This window comes from Antechinus flavipes, chromosome 4, assembly GCF_016432865.1.
Source record: "Antechinus flavipes isolate AdamAnt ecotype Samford, QLD, Australia chromosome 4, AdamAnt_v2, whole genome shotgun sequence".
In the NCBI taxonomy this organism is placed as follows: Eukaryota; Metazoa; Chordata; class Mammalia; order Dasyuromorphia; family Dasyuridae; genus Antechinus; species Antechinus flavipes.
The window spans coordinates 28,485,965-28,499,304 of record NC_067401.1 but is presented as its reverse complement, the minus strand read 5'-3'; the positions used below and the strand labels follow the sequence as shown (position 1 = coordinate 28,499,304).

Genomic DNA, 13,340 nt, shown 5'->3' with positions numbered 1-13,340 from the left:
CCTTCCTCCTTCATTCTCGGCTTCTGCCCTCCCTTCCTTTTCTCCCTCCCTGCTTCCTTCCCCACCTCCCTCTTCCATCCCTCCTTTCCATTTTTTTCTCCCTTCCTCCTCTCTTCTCTCCTTTTCTTTCTTTCCTACCCTCCCTCCCCCTTTTCTTCCTCCCTACTTCTTTTCTTCCTTCCCTTTATCCCTTTCTTCTTCCATCCTAATATCCCTTTCTCCTTTCCTCCTTCCCTTCCTTCTTCCCTTCCTCCCTTCTTCCTTCTTACCTTCCTTCTTCCCTCCCTCCTTTCACCCTTCTTCCTTCTTTCCTTTCTTCCTTCCTTCTCTCCTTCCCTCTCTCCCCGTTTCTTCCTCCCTCCCTTCTCTCCTTCCTTCCCTCCTTCCTATCCTCCCTCTCTTCTAATATCCTTCCATCCCTTTCTTCCTTTCCTCCCTCCCTTCCTCCCTCTTTCCTTCCTCCTTCCTCTTCACTGCTGATCCACATGGATGTTTTGGTTTGCTCCATTTACCACCTGAGCTGCTCCCCTGCTCCCAGGGGTCATTACTTTGGTGCTCTCCTCAATATCCAGTCACCTTTAGGCCTCCTGCTGCTCAGAACTCCCTAACTCAATCAGTCTTTCTCCTCAGCCTCCCTTTTAGCAGGAGTTAACAGTCATGGGGATTACCCAATTCAATTAGCATCCCACATTTCCAAGCTTATCACACATTCCCCCCACATGTTCTTTTGTGTTCTAGCCAGATTATTGCCCTAGTTTTTCCATTTCTCTGGAGCATCTCCCACCTCCAAGCTTTTGCATTGACTCTTTCTCCCCGCCTCTTAGAATCCCTAGCTTCAGGGCTTAGCTTCGACCTCATGTCCTGCCTAAGATCTTCCCGGATCCCCTCAGTACAATCACTTGTACTTTGTTTTCTGTTTTACCTTTTTGTGTATGTGTTATTTTCCCTGATAGAATATAAGCTCTGGGAGGGCAAGCATCTTCGGTTATGTATTAATGGCCTGGAGTGACGCCTGGCAGATAGTGCTTGTGGAAGGAATGAATAAGCGTTCATTCTGCTCAGAGTTGGCAGCTTATGCTTGGCCCTTTTTCTCGCAGGCAATGCCTCCCAGCCTGAGACCAAAGCCATCATTGAAAACTTGATCCAGAAGCAGGACTTCAGTTTGTCTGTCGCTCTGGACGGGGGCTCTGTGCTGGTCACCTACCCCTATGACAAGCCCGTGCAGACAGGTATCCGTGACTTCGCTCTTGGGACACGACCTCATCAGGACTGGGGGTGGGCGGCCTTCCCCAGTGGTCTGAGTCAAGGTTAAGTTCATAGCCAAAGGCCTTGGAAGCTCTCCGGTATCACTGGCACTTGGAACAAGAGTGACCTTGGGCAGAACTCCGGACAAACAGCCTTATGGCCCCTGCTCAGAGGCCTCCCATGGGACAGGAAGCCCCAGGGCCTGCCAGGGCGGCACGAGCTTGTGCTTGTCTCAGACTTTCCTCTGTTACTGCTTTCTTCCCCAGGACAGCCTTTCCCATGCCTCCCACCCCTTGTCTTCTCCAGTTCCTTTCATTGCTCTTTATATGGCTTGAGCTCACGGCTCTTAGTCTCCTTGGCCGTCCACACCTCAGCCTTCTTAGCCATGTTCAGAGCCTTCCAAATGTTCTCTGAGTAGGGCAGAGGACAGAAAGTAGTTCTGGAAACCCTTGGTATGCTCCAAGATCAAATGACCCTTCGAGACTGTTCTATCATATTGCATCAGGTTTGTGGTCCACTAAGGTACCAAGATGGCTTTCTGACTGCCTTGACCATCCTGCACTTGTAAGGTTGAGGGACCTTACAGGTAGCATCCCTTATAGCTCTTCCCTTTTTAGGTCATTCAGGCACTCAGCAAGCTGACAGTTTTGCCACTTGGGTAACAAACTCGGAAGCCTAAGTGCTCCCTTAGCAGCCCAGGGGAGGGATCAGCTGTGCTGAGGGAACAGCCCCTCCCATCTTGGCCCATCTTCCAGAAGCTAGAGGAGAGGGAAGAAGGAAGGCCCTCGCTGCTGGGACTGAGTATCCAATCTCCAGGAGGGCATCCGGATCTGGGCAGGGGCTTGTAAAGGAAGGGAGCAAACTAGGACTGGCGGGCCCGGGCCTTGGGACTGGCTCTGTTCTCTCCCACATACCACCCGTTCTCCAGATCCTGTCTGTAGGAAACTGGTAACCAGCCTGTGAGCCCAGTGTTGGCCTGTTGTCCTGGGAGAACTTTGTATTCCACCAGCTTTGGTGAATTTTGTGATCAGCCCCTGGCTGAATGAGCTAGTTTTATGTCTGCATGCAGAGATGCTTAATTAGCATTTATCTGATTAAGTCATGAGACAGACCTGAATTTCAGAGGGAGAAGTGAGCTAATTTCTTCTCTGGTGATGGAAGTTGGAGATTCAAAGCCATTTCTCTAGGGACCCTCCACTGACTCGGGAACTTTTCTTTTTATAGTGGAAAACAAAGAGACTCTGAGGCACCTGGCATCTCTCTATGCCAACAATCACCCGTCCATGCACATGGGACAACCCAGCTGCCCAAATAAATCGGGTACGTGTTGATGGGGCTCAGGGTTCCTCCCTCATTCTATCGGCTTCTTGGTTTTTATAATGTTATAAAACTTAACCATGTGGAGAGTTCCTCCACTGGGGCATTTGGGCCTCAGCCAGAAGGACCCCTCTGTGCCTGCCTGCCCGCCCCCAAAGGGATTGACCAGGTGACGGAGTCTGAATGTCCAGACTTTGAGCTTTGGAGAGCAGCTGGACACATCGCTCCTCCTCTGGCAGTTAGTGCTCCCTGCTGTAGTGGCTCACCAGGGGCAGCCTAAATCCCCCTTTGGTTGTCCCACCTTTGGTGGGATCATGTAAAGGAAATAGATTATCATATCTTCCAACCTTCCTGCATTAAGGATTATAGGTTTAAAGCTAAAAAGGATGTTAGAACTCATTGATTCCAACCCCCTGATTTTATAGATGAGGAAACTTGAATTTAAGTTACTTAACCAAGGTCATAAAGCCAAGAACCAAATTACCAGGCCTGTACTCTCTTCATTATGCAACACTGCCTATCAACTACCACCAGGCTAAATCCTGTAACCCTGGATGGTAGAGCTAGAACTAGGGTGGGACAACTAGAACGTTGCCCCAAGACACCAGAATTTAGAGCATACGCTGCTTCCTTTAGTTGCTAGAAACCACAGAGCATTAATTCATTAAACTATAAGTAGTAAACATAATCATATAAAAACATAAAATTTATAATTTGTACATTATATTTAAGACATTTATTCTATATGACATGGAATATGAATTTATTATTATAATGATAAAATTATAAACAGTAAATAAATATAATAGGAAATTATAAATAGTAAATATTGGTTAAAACAAAATATATAAAATAACTACCCACAAGAGGGTATATCTTAGTAGTAATATACATTTGTGAACCCCTTTAATTCTTGATCTCAACTGAATTTGTTGATTTCAGGGCTTGTGTTAGCAGGCTAAACTAGCTTTACTTTCTAAGATCATAGAATTATTGGTTCTGGAAGGGACATTAGAGGTTATTTTACAAAAAATAGAAACTGGGTCCCAGATGGGTCATAGGATCCTGTGCCTAGAGCTGGAGAGGACCGTTCTCATCCAAAGCCCTTCATTTTCCAGATGAGCAGGCTGATGCCCAAAGTAGGCAATGGGGAATGTCTCGCAGACATGTAGATAGTTGGGGTTGAATCTAGTTCCTCTGGCTCCATGTTCCCACCCCTTGTGCCACATTGTTCATTAGCATCCCTTCAGAGGCTATGATTCTGATTGTGACATTGTAGCTGGCCAGTAGCTGAGCCAGCCCGTGACATCTGGGCTTCAGCAGCTTGGCGTGCTTGCTATATCCCTGTCTTGTGTTTCTGAATGCTTTTACAGATGAGAATATTCCTGGAGGAGTGATTCGCGGGGCAGAATGGCATGGTCACATGGGCAGCATGAAGGTACTCCCTCCTCCCCCCTTCTGTCTGTTTCTTTTTGTCTCTGACCGGTTCTCTCTGTTGCTCTGTCTCTTTAACCAATGAATTTAATTTTAAAACATTGATTTTTCAACAAATGATCTGTTCCCTTCTACCCTGGATACTAAAAGTCTGGGTGACTTTGGGGACTTAGAAAGAAGGGGTTTCACTGGTCTATGAGGTTCCTAGTGAGTTGGCTCCTGCTCTGCTTCTAAGAGTCTTAGGAACCAAGTCACACAGCCAGGATTTGTCTAGAGGCAGTTCTCTCCTAGAGCCTTCCAATTTTGTTCTTATGATGCAGTCATCTGTTCCAGCCATATACCAGTATGTTTGACCATTTCCTCAGTTACTGGGCATATGATGTGTTCCTGGTGTTTCATGGCCATTAGTGTTGCTGTGGCTGTGTTGCCAATCTGCATCCTTTCTTTCTATCCACTGCAGCCTCAGACTTGGGTGGTGGTTGTTGCTGTATTGCTATTTTAAAAATTTACAACCTTTATTTTTTTCCCCTCTTCTCTTACCACCCCCCATTAGAAAAATAAGAAAAATATGTTTGTAACAGATTTCCATCATCATCGATGCAAATTCCACTATTGCCCAATGTTCTGTACGTTCTGCTCTGCATTTGTAGGCTGGTTCTGTTCCCTGGGGGTGCAGCAGGTTTCATCAGTTCTCCAGTGTCCTTGGTCACAGCATTCATCAGAGTTCTCAATCATTCTGAATTGTCTCCACAGTATTTTTGTCATCATTTAAATTGTCCTCCTGATTCTGCTCACTCCATTCTGTATCAGTTCACACGAGTCTTCCCAAGTTTTTCTGAAGCCATCACTCCAGTCATTTCTTATGGTGCAATAATATTCTACTGTATTTATGTACCATAATTTATTCAGTCTTTTCCCCACTTAATGGGCACATCCTTTAGTTTTCAGTTCTTTGCTATTACTTCTATGAATATTTTTATACATATGAGTCCATCTCCTTTTGCTTTGCTGTCTTTTTACTGACCAATAGTAATATCAATGGAACAACAGATTGATGCACAGTTTGGTGACTTTGGACATAGTTTCAAATTGCTTTCCAGAAGAGTCGGACCAATGATTCATGGCTCTACCAACAGCATATAAGCGTATAAACAAGTATACTTGTTTTGCTGCAGCTCTTCTAGCTTCTGCCATCGTTTTTTTACCTCTTTTTTTGGTTGTCATTTTTGCTAATCTTTTAGAAATGAAGTAGAACAGTTCTACTTAGATGTGTTTTAATTTTATTTCTCTAGTAGTGACTTAGATCATTTTTCTTACAGCCATTAATGGCTTGCATTTCTTCCATAAAAAACTACCTGCTCTTATGCTTTGACCATTTATCAGTTGGGATAATGGCGCTTTTTCTTATAAATTTAGATCTGTTCCTTATGTGTGTTGGAAATGAGACCCTTATCAGAGAAAGCTTCTCCTTCTAAAAGATACTTTATGTTCCCAGAAAGGTCTTATGAATTCTCTTTTTTGGTGGTTTTTTTTTTTTTAATTTGTATCACATCTTGCTGTGATCTTATATCACAAAATATCCTTTTTGCTGAATTTTTTTGATGCTTACATCTTGACTTTCTTTTTCAGGATTATAGTGTCACTTATGGCCATTGTCCAGAGATCACTGTGTATACCAGCTGCTGTTATTTCCCCAGTGCTGGACAACTCCCTACCTTGTGGGCAGAGAACAAGAAATCCCTTCTCAGCATGCTGGTGGAGGTGAGACTTTCCCCAGATGCCAGTCCCAGCATGTATTCCTTGACTCTGTTTGCTTCGCTCTGTCCCAGTTTGTATCAGTCTCTTTATATTGTTTTGAATTCTTCAAACTGACTACATGATAATATGTCTTTAGCAAAAGGGACCTGAGTTTCTTTTTTTGTTAGTTTTTGTTTTAATTTCCATTAAAATTAGATGATTTATTAGTGATTTTGAATTTTTTCAGGTATTTATTATGACTTTTATTTCGGTTTTAACCTCAATAGTATTTTATTTTCTATATACATATAAAGATAGCTTTTAATTTTGTTTTTAATTTAAATTTTGAATTTAATTTAATTTAAAAAATTTTTAATTTTAATTTCCAAATTTTTCTCCTTCCCCAAGACAGCAAGCAGTCTGATATAGGTTAACTATGTGCGATCTTTTTAAACATATTTCCCTATTTGTCATGTTGTACAAGAAAAATCAGACCAAAAGGGAGGGGAAAAAAATACGTGAAAGGGGAAAAAAAAAACCATAAAGATGAAAATCCTATGCTTTGATCCACATTCAGTTTCCATAGTTCTCGCTCTGGATTTGAATGGCTCTTTCCATCCCAAGTCTATTGGAATTGCCTTAAATCACCAAGTCCATCACAGTTGATCATCAAATAATTTTGTTACTGTATACAATGTTCTCTTGATTCTGTTCACTTTACTCAGCATCAGTTCGTGTAGGTCTTTCCAGACTTTTCTGAAATCAGGCGTCTGGGTTTCAAAAACAAACCAAAGCAGACTCAACTTTCTCTCTCCAGGTTCACAAGGGAGTTCATGGAATTGTCCGGGACAAGAGTGGAAAACCAGTCTCTAAAGCAATCATTGTTCTCAATGAAGGCATCAAGGTACACACGAAAGAGGGTGGCTATTTCCATGTGCTGTTAGCGCCCGGCTTCCATAACATCAACGCCATAGCCGATGGGTACCAGCAGCAGCATTCTCAGGTAAGAGACTTCAGTAATGAACAAAATCAGAGGATCCTAGATGTAGAGGCTGAAGGGAGCTCATTTAGTCCCATTCCTTTCATTTTATAGATGAGGAAACTGCCTTAGAAATCATAAAAAACCTGGGATTCAAACCATCACAAAAGTCTTCCCCTTCTTTTAAAAAAAATCTTCACATTTACTATTCTTTCTGGTGAAAGAATATATTCTGTTACATTAATATTCTCAAATACTCAACTTCTGTGCATAAAAACTCCTCTCTCATTCATATCCCATCTTCTTGTGACTCAAGCTAGTCCAGCAGTTCAGTCTTGAGCCACCTCATATTGACTCAAAGGAGAATTTTCTGACCTATATAGCACAGAAAGGATTTCCGCTGGTTATAGGCCTTTGGTCAGTTGGATGCAGCTCCCCGGCCTCCCCATTTGCCATGCTGGGGTACCTGATCAGAAGCATAATATCCCAAGCTTTGGGCTTTTTTCCATAGGCAATCAGGAAGCTACTTCAATAATATGAGTCCCTAGCCCAATTAATAATATTAATTCCCTAGCCCAAGTCAGTCTTGGGAAAGGTTTCATTACATTATATTGGGAAAAAATACTGACCTCCCCAGCTTCCATGGCAGGGGTTAGCTGTCATCCTGCCTCTGCCTGCCCATCCCCTCTGACAGATCGGTGTCTTCCCGTGAGTTTGCTGTGATCATTCTGCCTCCTTGTCAGATGCGTCAGCCATCCACAGTGAAAGATGCAGAAGGGACGGAAGGCAGCCTTAGTGGGGAAGGCCCCGAGCCAAAGAGGGGCTCCACTTCCTGCTCTTCACGCGTTCAAGTCAGAGCAGACTTCTTCCTGACCCCGTGCACTTTGGTCTTCCAGGTCTTCGTGCACCACGATGCAGCCAGTTCGGTGATCATTGAGTTTGACACGGACAACCGGATCTTTGGCTTGCCCAGGGAGCTCGTGGTGACTGTGGCAGGTAAGGAGCTCGTCTGAGGTCTGCAGGCAGACCGCGGGCACCCTCCGCCTGGACCCGACACCCCCATTCCATGTCATCTAGATTTGGGCGGCAGTGACCTCTGGAGGGCGGCACTAAGGGTCCGGCCCTTACTGCCCACCGAGCTCTCTGAGGTGTCTCAAAGGTTGCTCACTAATCCTGTTAGGAGGGGAGCGGCTAGGGCAGGTAGGAGCTAAGGGACTTGCCCAGAGTCCTGTTCAATATGTGTCTGAGGCTGAATTTGAACTCAGGTCTTCTGCCCCTAAAGTTTGACATCTGACTTAGTGTCAAGCAGCCCTGAGTTCCAGTTTTGCCTAAACACTTGATGGCTGTGACCTTGGTCAAGTCACTCACTTCTGGGCTTCCCTTTCCTCCTCCATGTCCCCCTTGGCCCCGAGGCCCTTTGCAGTTCACATCTGTGCTCATGTGAACCTGTATCTCCTCAAGACAGCATCCTTGGGATGGGAAGCTGCCCCGGGGGATGGGCTGCCTAGTAAGGTCTCAGTGGCTCCCAAAAGGTATCTGAATCGCAGGTTTGGGGGTCTCTTTGTGATCTCTATTTTCCCCTGTGATTGACTTCTTTTAATCCTGTGCATTTTACCATTTGGATTTAAAAACGTGCTTTTTCGGACTGCCAAGGCTGGGGTGGGGGTGGGGGTCCAGGACAGAAGAAGGTTAAGTAGCCTAGATTGAGGGCATGGCCTGTCCAGTCTGGAACCGCACTGTGAGGGGCGGCCTGAGGCTCGGGAGGTCACCTGGGGGCTGTGAGGGGCAGCCCTTCGAAATGGGACCTGGGTGCCACGGCCGGGGAGGACGCTTCAGCGCCGTTTCTCCCGGCAGGTGCCACCATGTCGGCGCTGGTGTTGACAGCCTGCATCATCTGGTGTGTGTGCTCCATCAAGTCCAACCGGCACAAGGATGGCTTCCACCGGCTCCGGCAGCACCACGACGACTATGAGGACGAGATCCGGCTGATGTCCACAGGCTCCAAGAAGTCGCTGCTGAGCCACGAGTTCCAGGACGAAACCGACACGGAAGAGGAGACGTTGTACTCCAGCAAGCACTGAGCCGTGCTCTGCCGCCCCGCGCAGGGGCCTCCCCGCTTCTGGGCGGGGCCGTGCCCCTGCAGGCCGCGTCTGCCCTGCTTCTTCGGAGAGCTGTTAGGAAAGTTAACTTGCTTTAAAAATGTGTAACCTCCATGAATACAGAAGACCTGGTCCTTCTTCAATGCACCCTCATCTTTTTTTTTTTTGCCTTTTTTTCTTGGATCTCTTATTTATGCATCAGGATGGGGCAAGACACATTCCCCCCTCCCTTTTTTTTTCCCCCACCAAAACCCAGCTGTCTGGCTCGTTTAATGGCAGCATCGAATTGACTGGTAAAAATTGCCTTGCATTGCAGGTGTTGGCTAGTGGCTTTGGCTTCTGCCCCTTATTAACACAGTCCCTGATTCCCTCCTCCCCCCCTCCCTCCGAAACAGGACTGCAGAGATAGCTGTCAACAGCAGAAGTATGAAGCTTTAAAGCTCTAGGTTTCTTTCAACCTTCTGAGGATTTTTTTTCTTCTAGTTCATAAAAAAAAAAAACTGGAGTTTCCTTTTATTATTTACATGGAATGGAGGCTAAATTATAAGTGGAAAAAGGAAAAGGCTTTCTGGGGCTTTTCTCTCTATCTTAAAACTAATTGGGAGCAGTCATGCTAAACCCCAAAATGGGATTTTACTACCTCTCTCATTAGATTTCACAAAGCTTGATATGCTGGCTTTCAGGGAGAAACCAGAAGGCCTCAGAGTAGAAGGTCCTAATGAGACTTTGAGGAGAGGAGGAGGAGGAGGAGGCTTAACAACGGATAACTCCGTTGGGCTGCCTTGAACCTAGCTAAAAAGAAAGCCACAGGTGCTCTGCTGCATTCATCCGCCGAGCTTGGGCTCGCCACCAGGAGGATGCTTGGCTTGTGAATGTTTCCTAAACCAGGACCTTGGCTCTACTATGCTGGCTGTGTCACTTCATATGGTCTATCCAGCCTGGTGGCTGATGGCATCTGGAAGTATTGAGGAAGGGCCTTTTTTGCACATTTTTAATCCCTGTTTAAACCCACGGCACCCACCCACATGATTCTTCAACCCAAGCAGCATTGACGGCATCATGCTGTGAGCTGCCAAAAATGTCCCCCCTCCTCCTTTTCTTCTTCCTCCTCCTCCTCCTCCTCTTCCTTGTGGAGCTTGGCTGATGTCACAGACTTGGGCCCTTGGAGAAGGCTCTTTCTAATAGTTCCCTCAGTAGCTGCTCTCTGATTTAACCCATGTGATACCCTGTGGGCAGCATAGTCTTTAAATATGGCTACTGCCCATCAAGGAAACAGTATTGGGGGATGAAGTTGTTTCCTCCACAGATGGTTGGGTTATTCAGAAGAAAATTTTATCATGTTGAATATCATGGTCATGAATTTGACAAGTGCAAGTCACAGTAAAGTGATAACGAGAATGTCAGATAACCTTTGTGTCCTAATGATCAAGGGTTCAGAATAACTTGTCTCTTCTGATTGTATTGAGCATCCATGTATCAAGTCCTACATTCCAGAGTCCTTCCTCTGAGTTATTCAGTGCCATCCAGTAACATTCAGCATGGCTCGGGTATGGAATACATCCAGAGTAGCTCATAAAAATAGACTTGCGAAGTAGGATTCACCATCGTGCCATTTAAGCTGATGAGGGTCAATTTTAAACGGGTGGTTCAGAATTAAGTTGTTCTTCTGGCAGGCTTGGACTTGGGAGGCCCTTCTGGAAGAGGAGTTCATGGGTGCCAAAGTAATGGTTATTATAATTTCCCTGGTTTATATTCCTTCCCCATTAATAATTTAACATTTCTTTGGGTACCAGACTTCATTTCATCTGCGTTTTCAAAGTGCTTTATCGAGTAACCAACAACAAAACTTTTGAACTGAGTTTTTGAAGCATCATTTTAACTTGAGTGGCGGGTTCCACTTGGGACAGTGCAGATGGAAGGGAAATATCATTGGCCTGAGATGAGAGGTGCCTCAGTCTTCACTCCCAAAGACTAATGCTTTCTGTCAGAAGGTGACTTAAGAATCACTATTTCTTCCTCAAACTTAAACATTTTTTAAGTTGAATTCACCAAGAGTGTATGAAGCACCTGCTAGGCCAGGAGCTATTTTGGGTTCTGGAGATAGAAAGACAAAAAATAAGACAACCCAGACCTGCCCTCTAGAAGTTTACCTTGTATTTTCATCTTCCAGTCTTTGGGAAACATGTTGAACATAGACAGGGGAGTGGGAATTCTTTTGGTCATTATTTTTTTAAAAAGAAAACCAAATTTTGCTCTATGTCTTGAATTAGGTAGGAAAAGTAGAGGCTTTCTGTCTTAAAATGAGAAGTTTCTAAAATTGCCAGTGTGCTGCAGAGCCTCAGTGTCCCTAGCTTGTGCCCCCAATTCTTGTGAGTGTCATGGATGTGTCACTACTAACCCTAAGGGTTCTCGGCCTTCTTTCATGTCTCTGTGGAACCAAACTAGCCATATTAGGCCCAGCTGCCTGTATCCTAGGGCCAGAGAGAGGAGGGGATTAGCTCCCCTCTTTGTGCTTTATCCAGGAGTCTCACATCTCCTGAGGAGTCATGGAAACCCACAAGTGTACAGTATTGAAAAATGTTGCGCAGATTCAACTTGTGCCTTGACTCCCAAGGCCTGGAGAGTCGGTTTTGTATCCCTGTTCCTTAATAAAAGGCAATTTGACCTATTAGGTACAGTGAAATTGTCTGCTTTTATGTAAAAATGCTTTCATTGGGTCCTTCAGTCCAGGGAGGTAAGCTGATTGATTAATCTCAGGTAGAGGAAAGACACTGTCCTCTGGTTAGATTTTGCCAGAGAATATGAGTGGTGGGTGGTGACGTTACCAGCATGAATGTGGGATTCTTGTTCCTGTAAAAGGAATTCTGCCTGGGACTCCTCGATCCAAATGGGAAATGCGATCTGTCGGGTATGTTGGCTGGGATGGGGACAAAGGGGGATCGATGGGAGAGCTCAGCCCAAAAAAAGGTACACTAAATGAAATTGGTTGTGACCTGACAAAAAGGAATAAAAGGTCGTGCCTCAACTTCTGTGTTCCTAGGCTGTTACCAAGAGTCCCAGGTGATCCACAGAGGCCTGTTTGGAGCTGGTCCCGATAGCCTAACCTTGGTGTTAAAGGCCCCTGGTTTTCTCTTTTCCCACCAGAATGTGCTCTTACCACCATGTTTGACCCTGCTGCGTGTTAAAAGGTTCTCTTGAAACCCCATTATACTTGTACCAGCAGCATCCAGGCAGCGGAAACTTAAGAGTTTTGCTTTAATGTTCTTTACCCAAAATTAGATATTTGTTTATCCATAGTGACTTCTTTTTTATTAAGTTCTCCTTTTATCTTTGGGCCTCTAATTGTAGTTGAGCCTCTCTTTGATTTGGTGATTCGGGTCTTTGATTGATGCTAGGATGGATGGGTCCTCTAGGCCCCAGGACCCTCTCTCTCATGCTCATTTCCCATCTCTAGCAATAACTAGCCCATTGCCTGGATTTCAGAATGCTGGCTTGGCCATTTTCCATCTTGCTGGAAATAACAGTTTGAAGTTTGCTATTCACTTAGAGGCAGCTGGTTTCCAATTATTGTGTAAATATGTGATTGACAAACTTAAGTCAGCAGCATGAGGCAAGTGCACCATCTTATCCTCCCTCTTGGCCACTCTAGTCCTTCTGGGTCATTGGCATGAATGTATTTCTTTTTCTCCTCGGCTTTGGATTCAAACCCCCACGAGCCCCATATCCCCAGAACGATGCTGTGCTTGGTTTCTGCAGAACAAACTTGTCATTGTAGCTGTTTCTACAAAGGTGCCCAGCTCTGCGCTCTCATCTCAACCACTTCAGGCTTGGGCGTATCACGTGCACTGTGCCTTCAAAAAGAAAAAAAAAAGTTTAAAAGGACTTGATGTGGAACTGAATGATAGTATTTTTTTTAAAGAGCCGATCTGTAATTTATGTGAAATCTAAACCTGTTAATGAGGTCCTTTCTTTTTTTTTTTTTTTAAACATGTAAACAGATCTAATAATCTTGCATAAAGGTTATTTTATGATGTCTGTCTTTTTCTGTGTTTTGTCTCATCATCCTTTTAACAAGAAAATTACAAAAGAAGGTGTTATAGCTGGAGAGGGGGTTGACTTGATCAGGAAAACCCGAGTTCAAATCCTACTTCTGAACCCTGAGCCATTCAAACTTCCAGAGCCGCAGTCAGCTTGCTAAGACTATAAATTGTGGAGCAGATGTAGACACAGTAGTGAGAGGGGGAGTTGTATGTGTGTGATGGTGGGGAGGTGTGACATTGAAATCGCCCATGTCTGGTCACCCCCCAAAAATAACTAGAACCATGACTACAAAAAAAAGAGTCATAATTTAAAGGCCTGCAAGGTTTTTTCCTGAAACATATCAGACTAATTTTAATGAAGCATCAGCTCTGTCCGAGTGCAGCACCTGAGGGAGCAGAGTATGCAGTCAGGGAAAGGGATGAGTTATGTCTATCTCTGTCTCTGTCTCCTCTCTTCCCCTCCCCCCCCCCCGTATGTATTGTGAGAAT

At 44.8% G+C, this 13,340-nt stretch overlaps 1 protein-coding gene across 2 annotated transcripts in view; it reads left to right on the top strand.

Annotated features, from left to right (window-relative positions):
• The window catches only part of CPD (carboxypeptidase D), a 62,870-nt gene extending 50,028 nt beyond the window's left edge, over positions 1-12,842 (top strand). For both annotated transcript variants that reach the window (XM_051992235.1, XM_051992234.1), the window contains exons 15-21: positions 1,098-1,229; positions 2,470-2,565; positions 3,936-4,000; positions 5,626-5,757; positions 6,551-6,736; positions 7,609-7,708; positions 8,567-12,842. In XM_051992235.1, the coding sequence (XP_051848195.1) occupies positions 1,098-1,229; positions 2,470-2,565; positions 3,936-4,000; positions 5,626-5,757; positions 6,551-6,736; positions 7,609-7,708; positions 8,567-8,793 (938 nt within the window). In that variant the 3' untranslated portion in view covers positions 8,794-12,842. The remainder of the gene's footprint in view (positions 1-1,097; positions 1,230-2,469; positions 2,566-3,935; positions 4,001-5,625; positions 5,758-6,550; positions 6,737-7,608; positions 7,709-8,566) is intronic.
• The last annotated feature ends 498 nt before the right edge of the window (positions 12,843-13,340 follow it).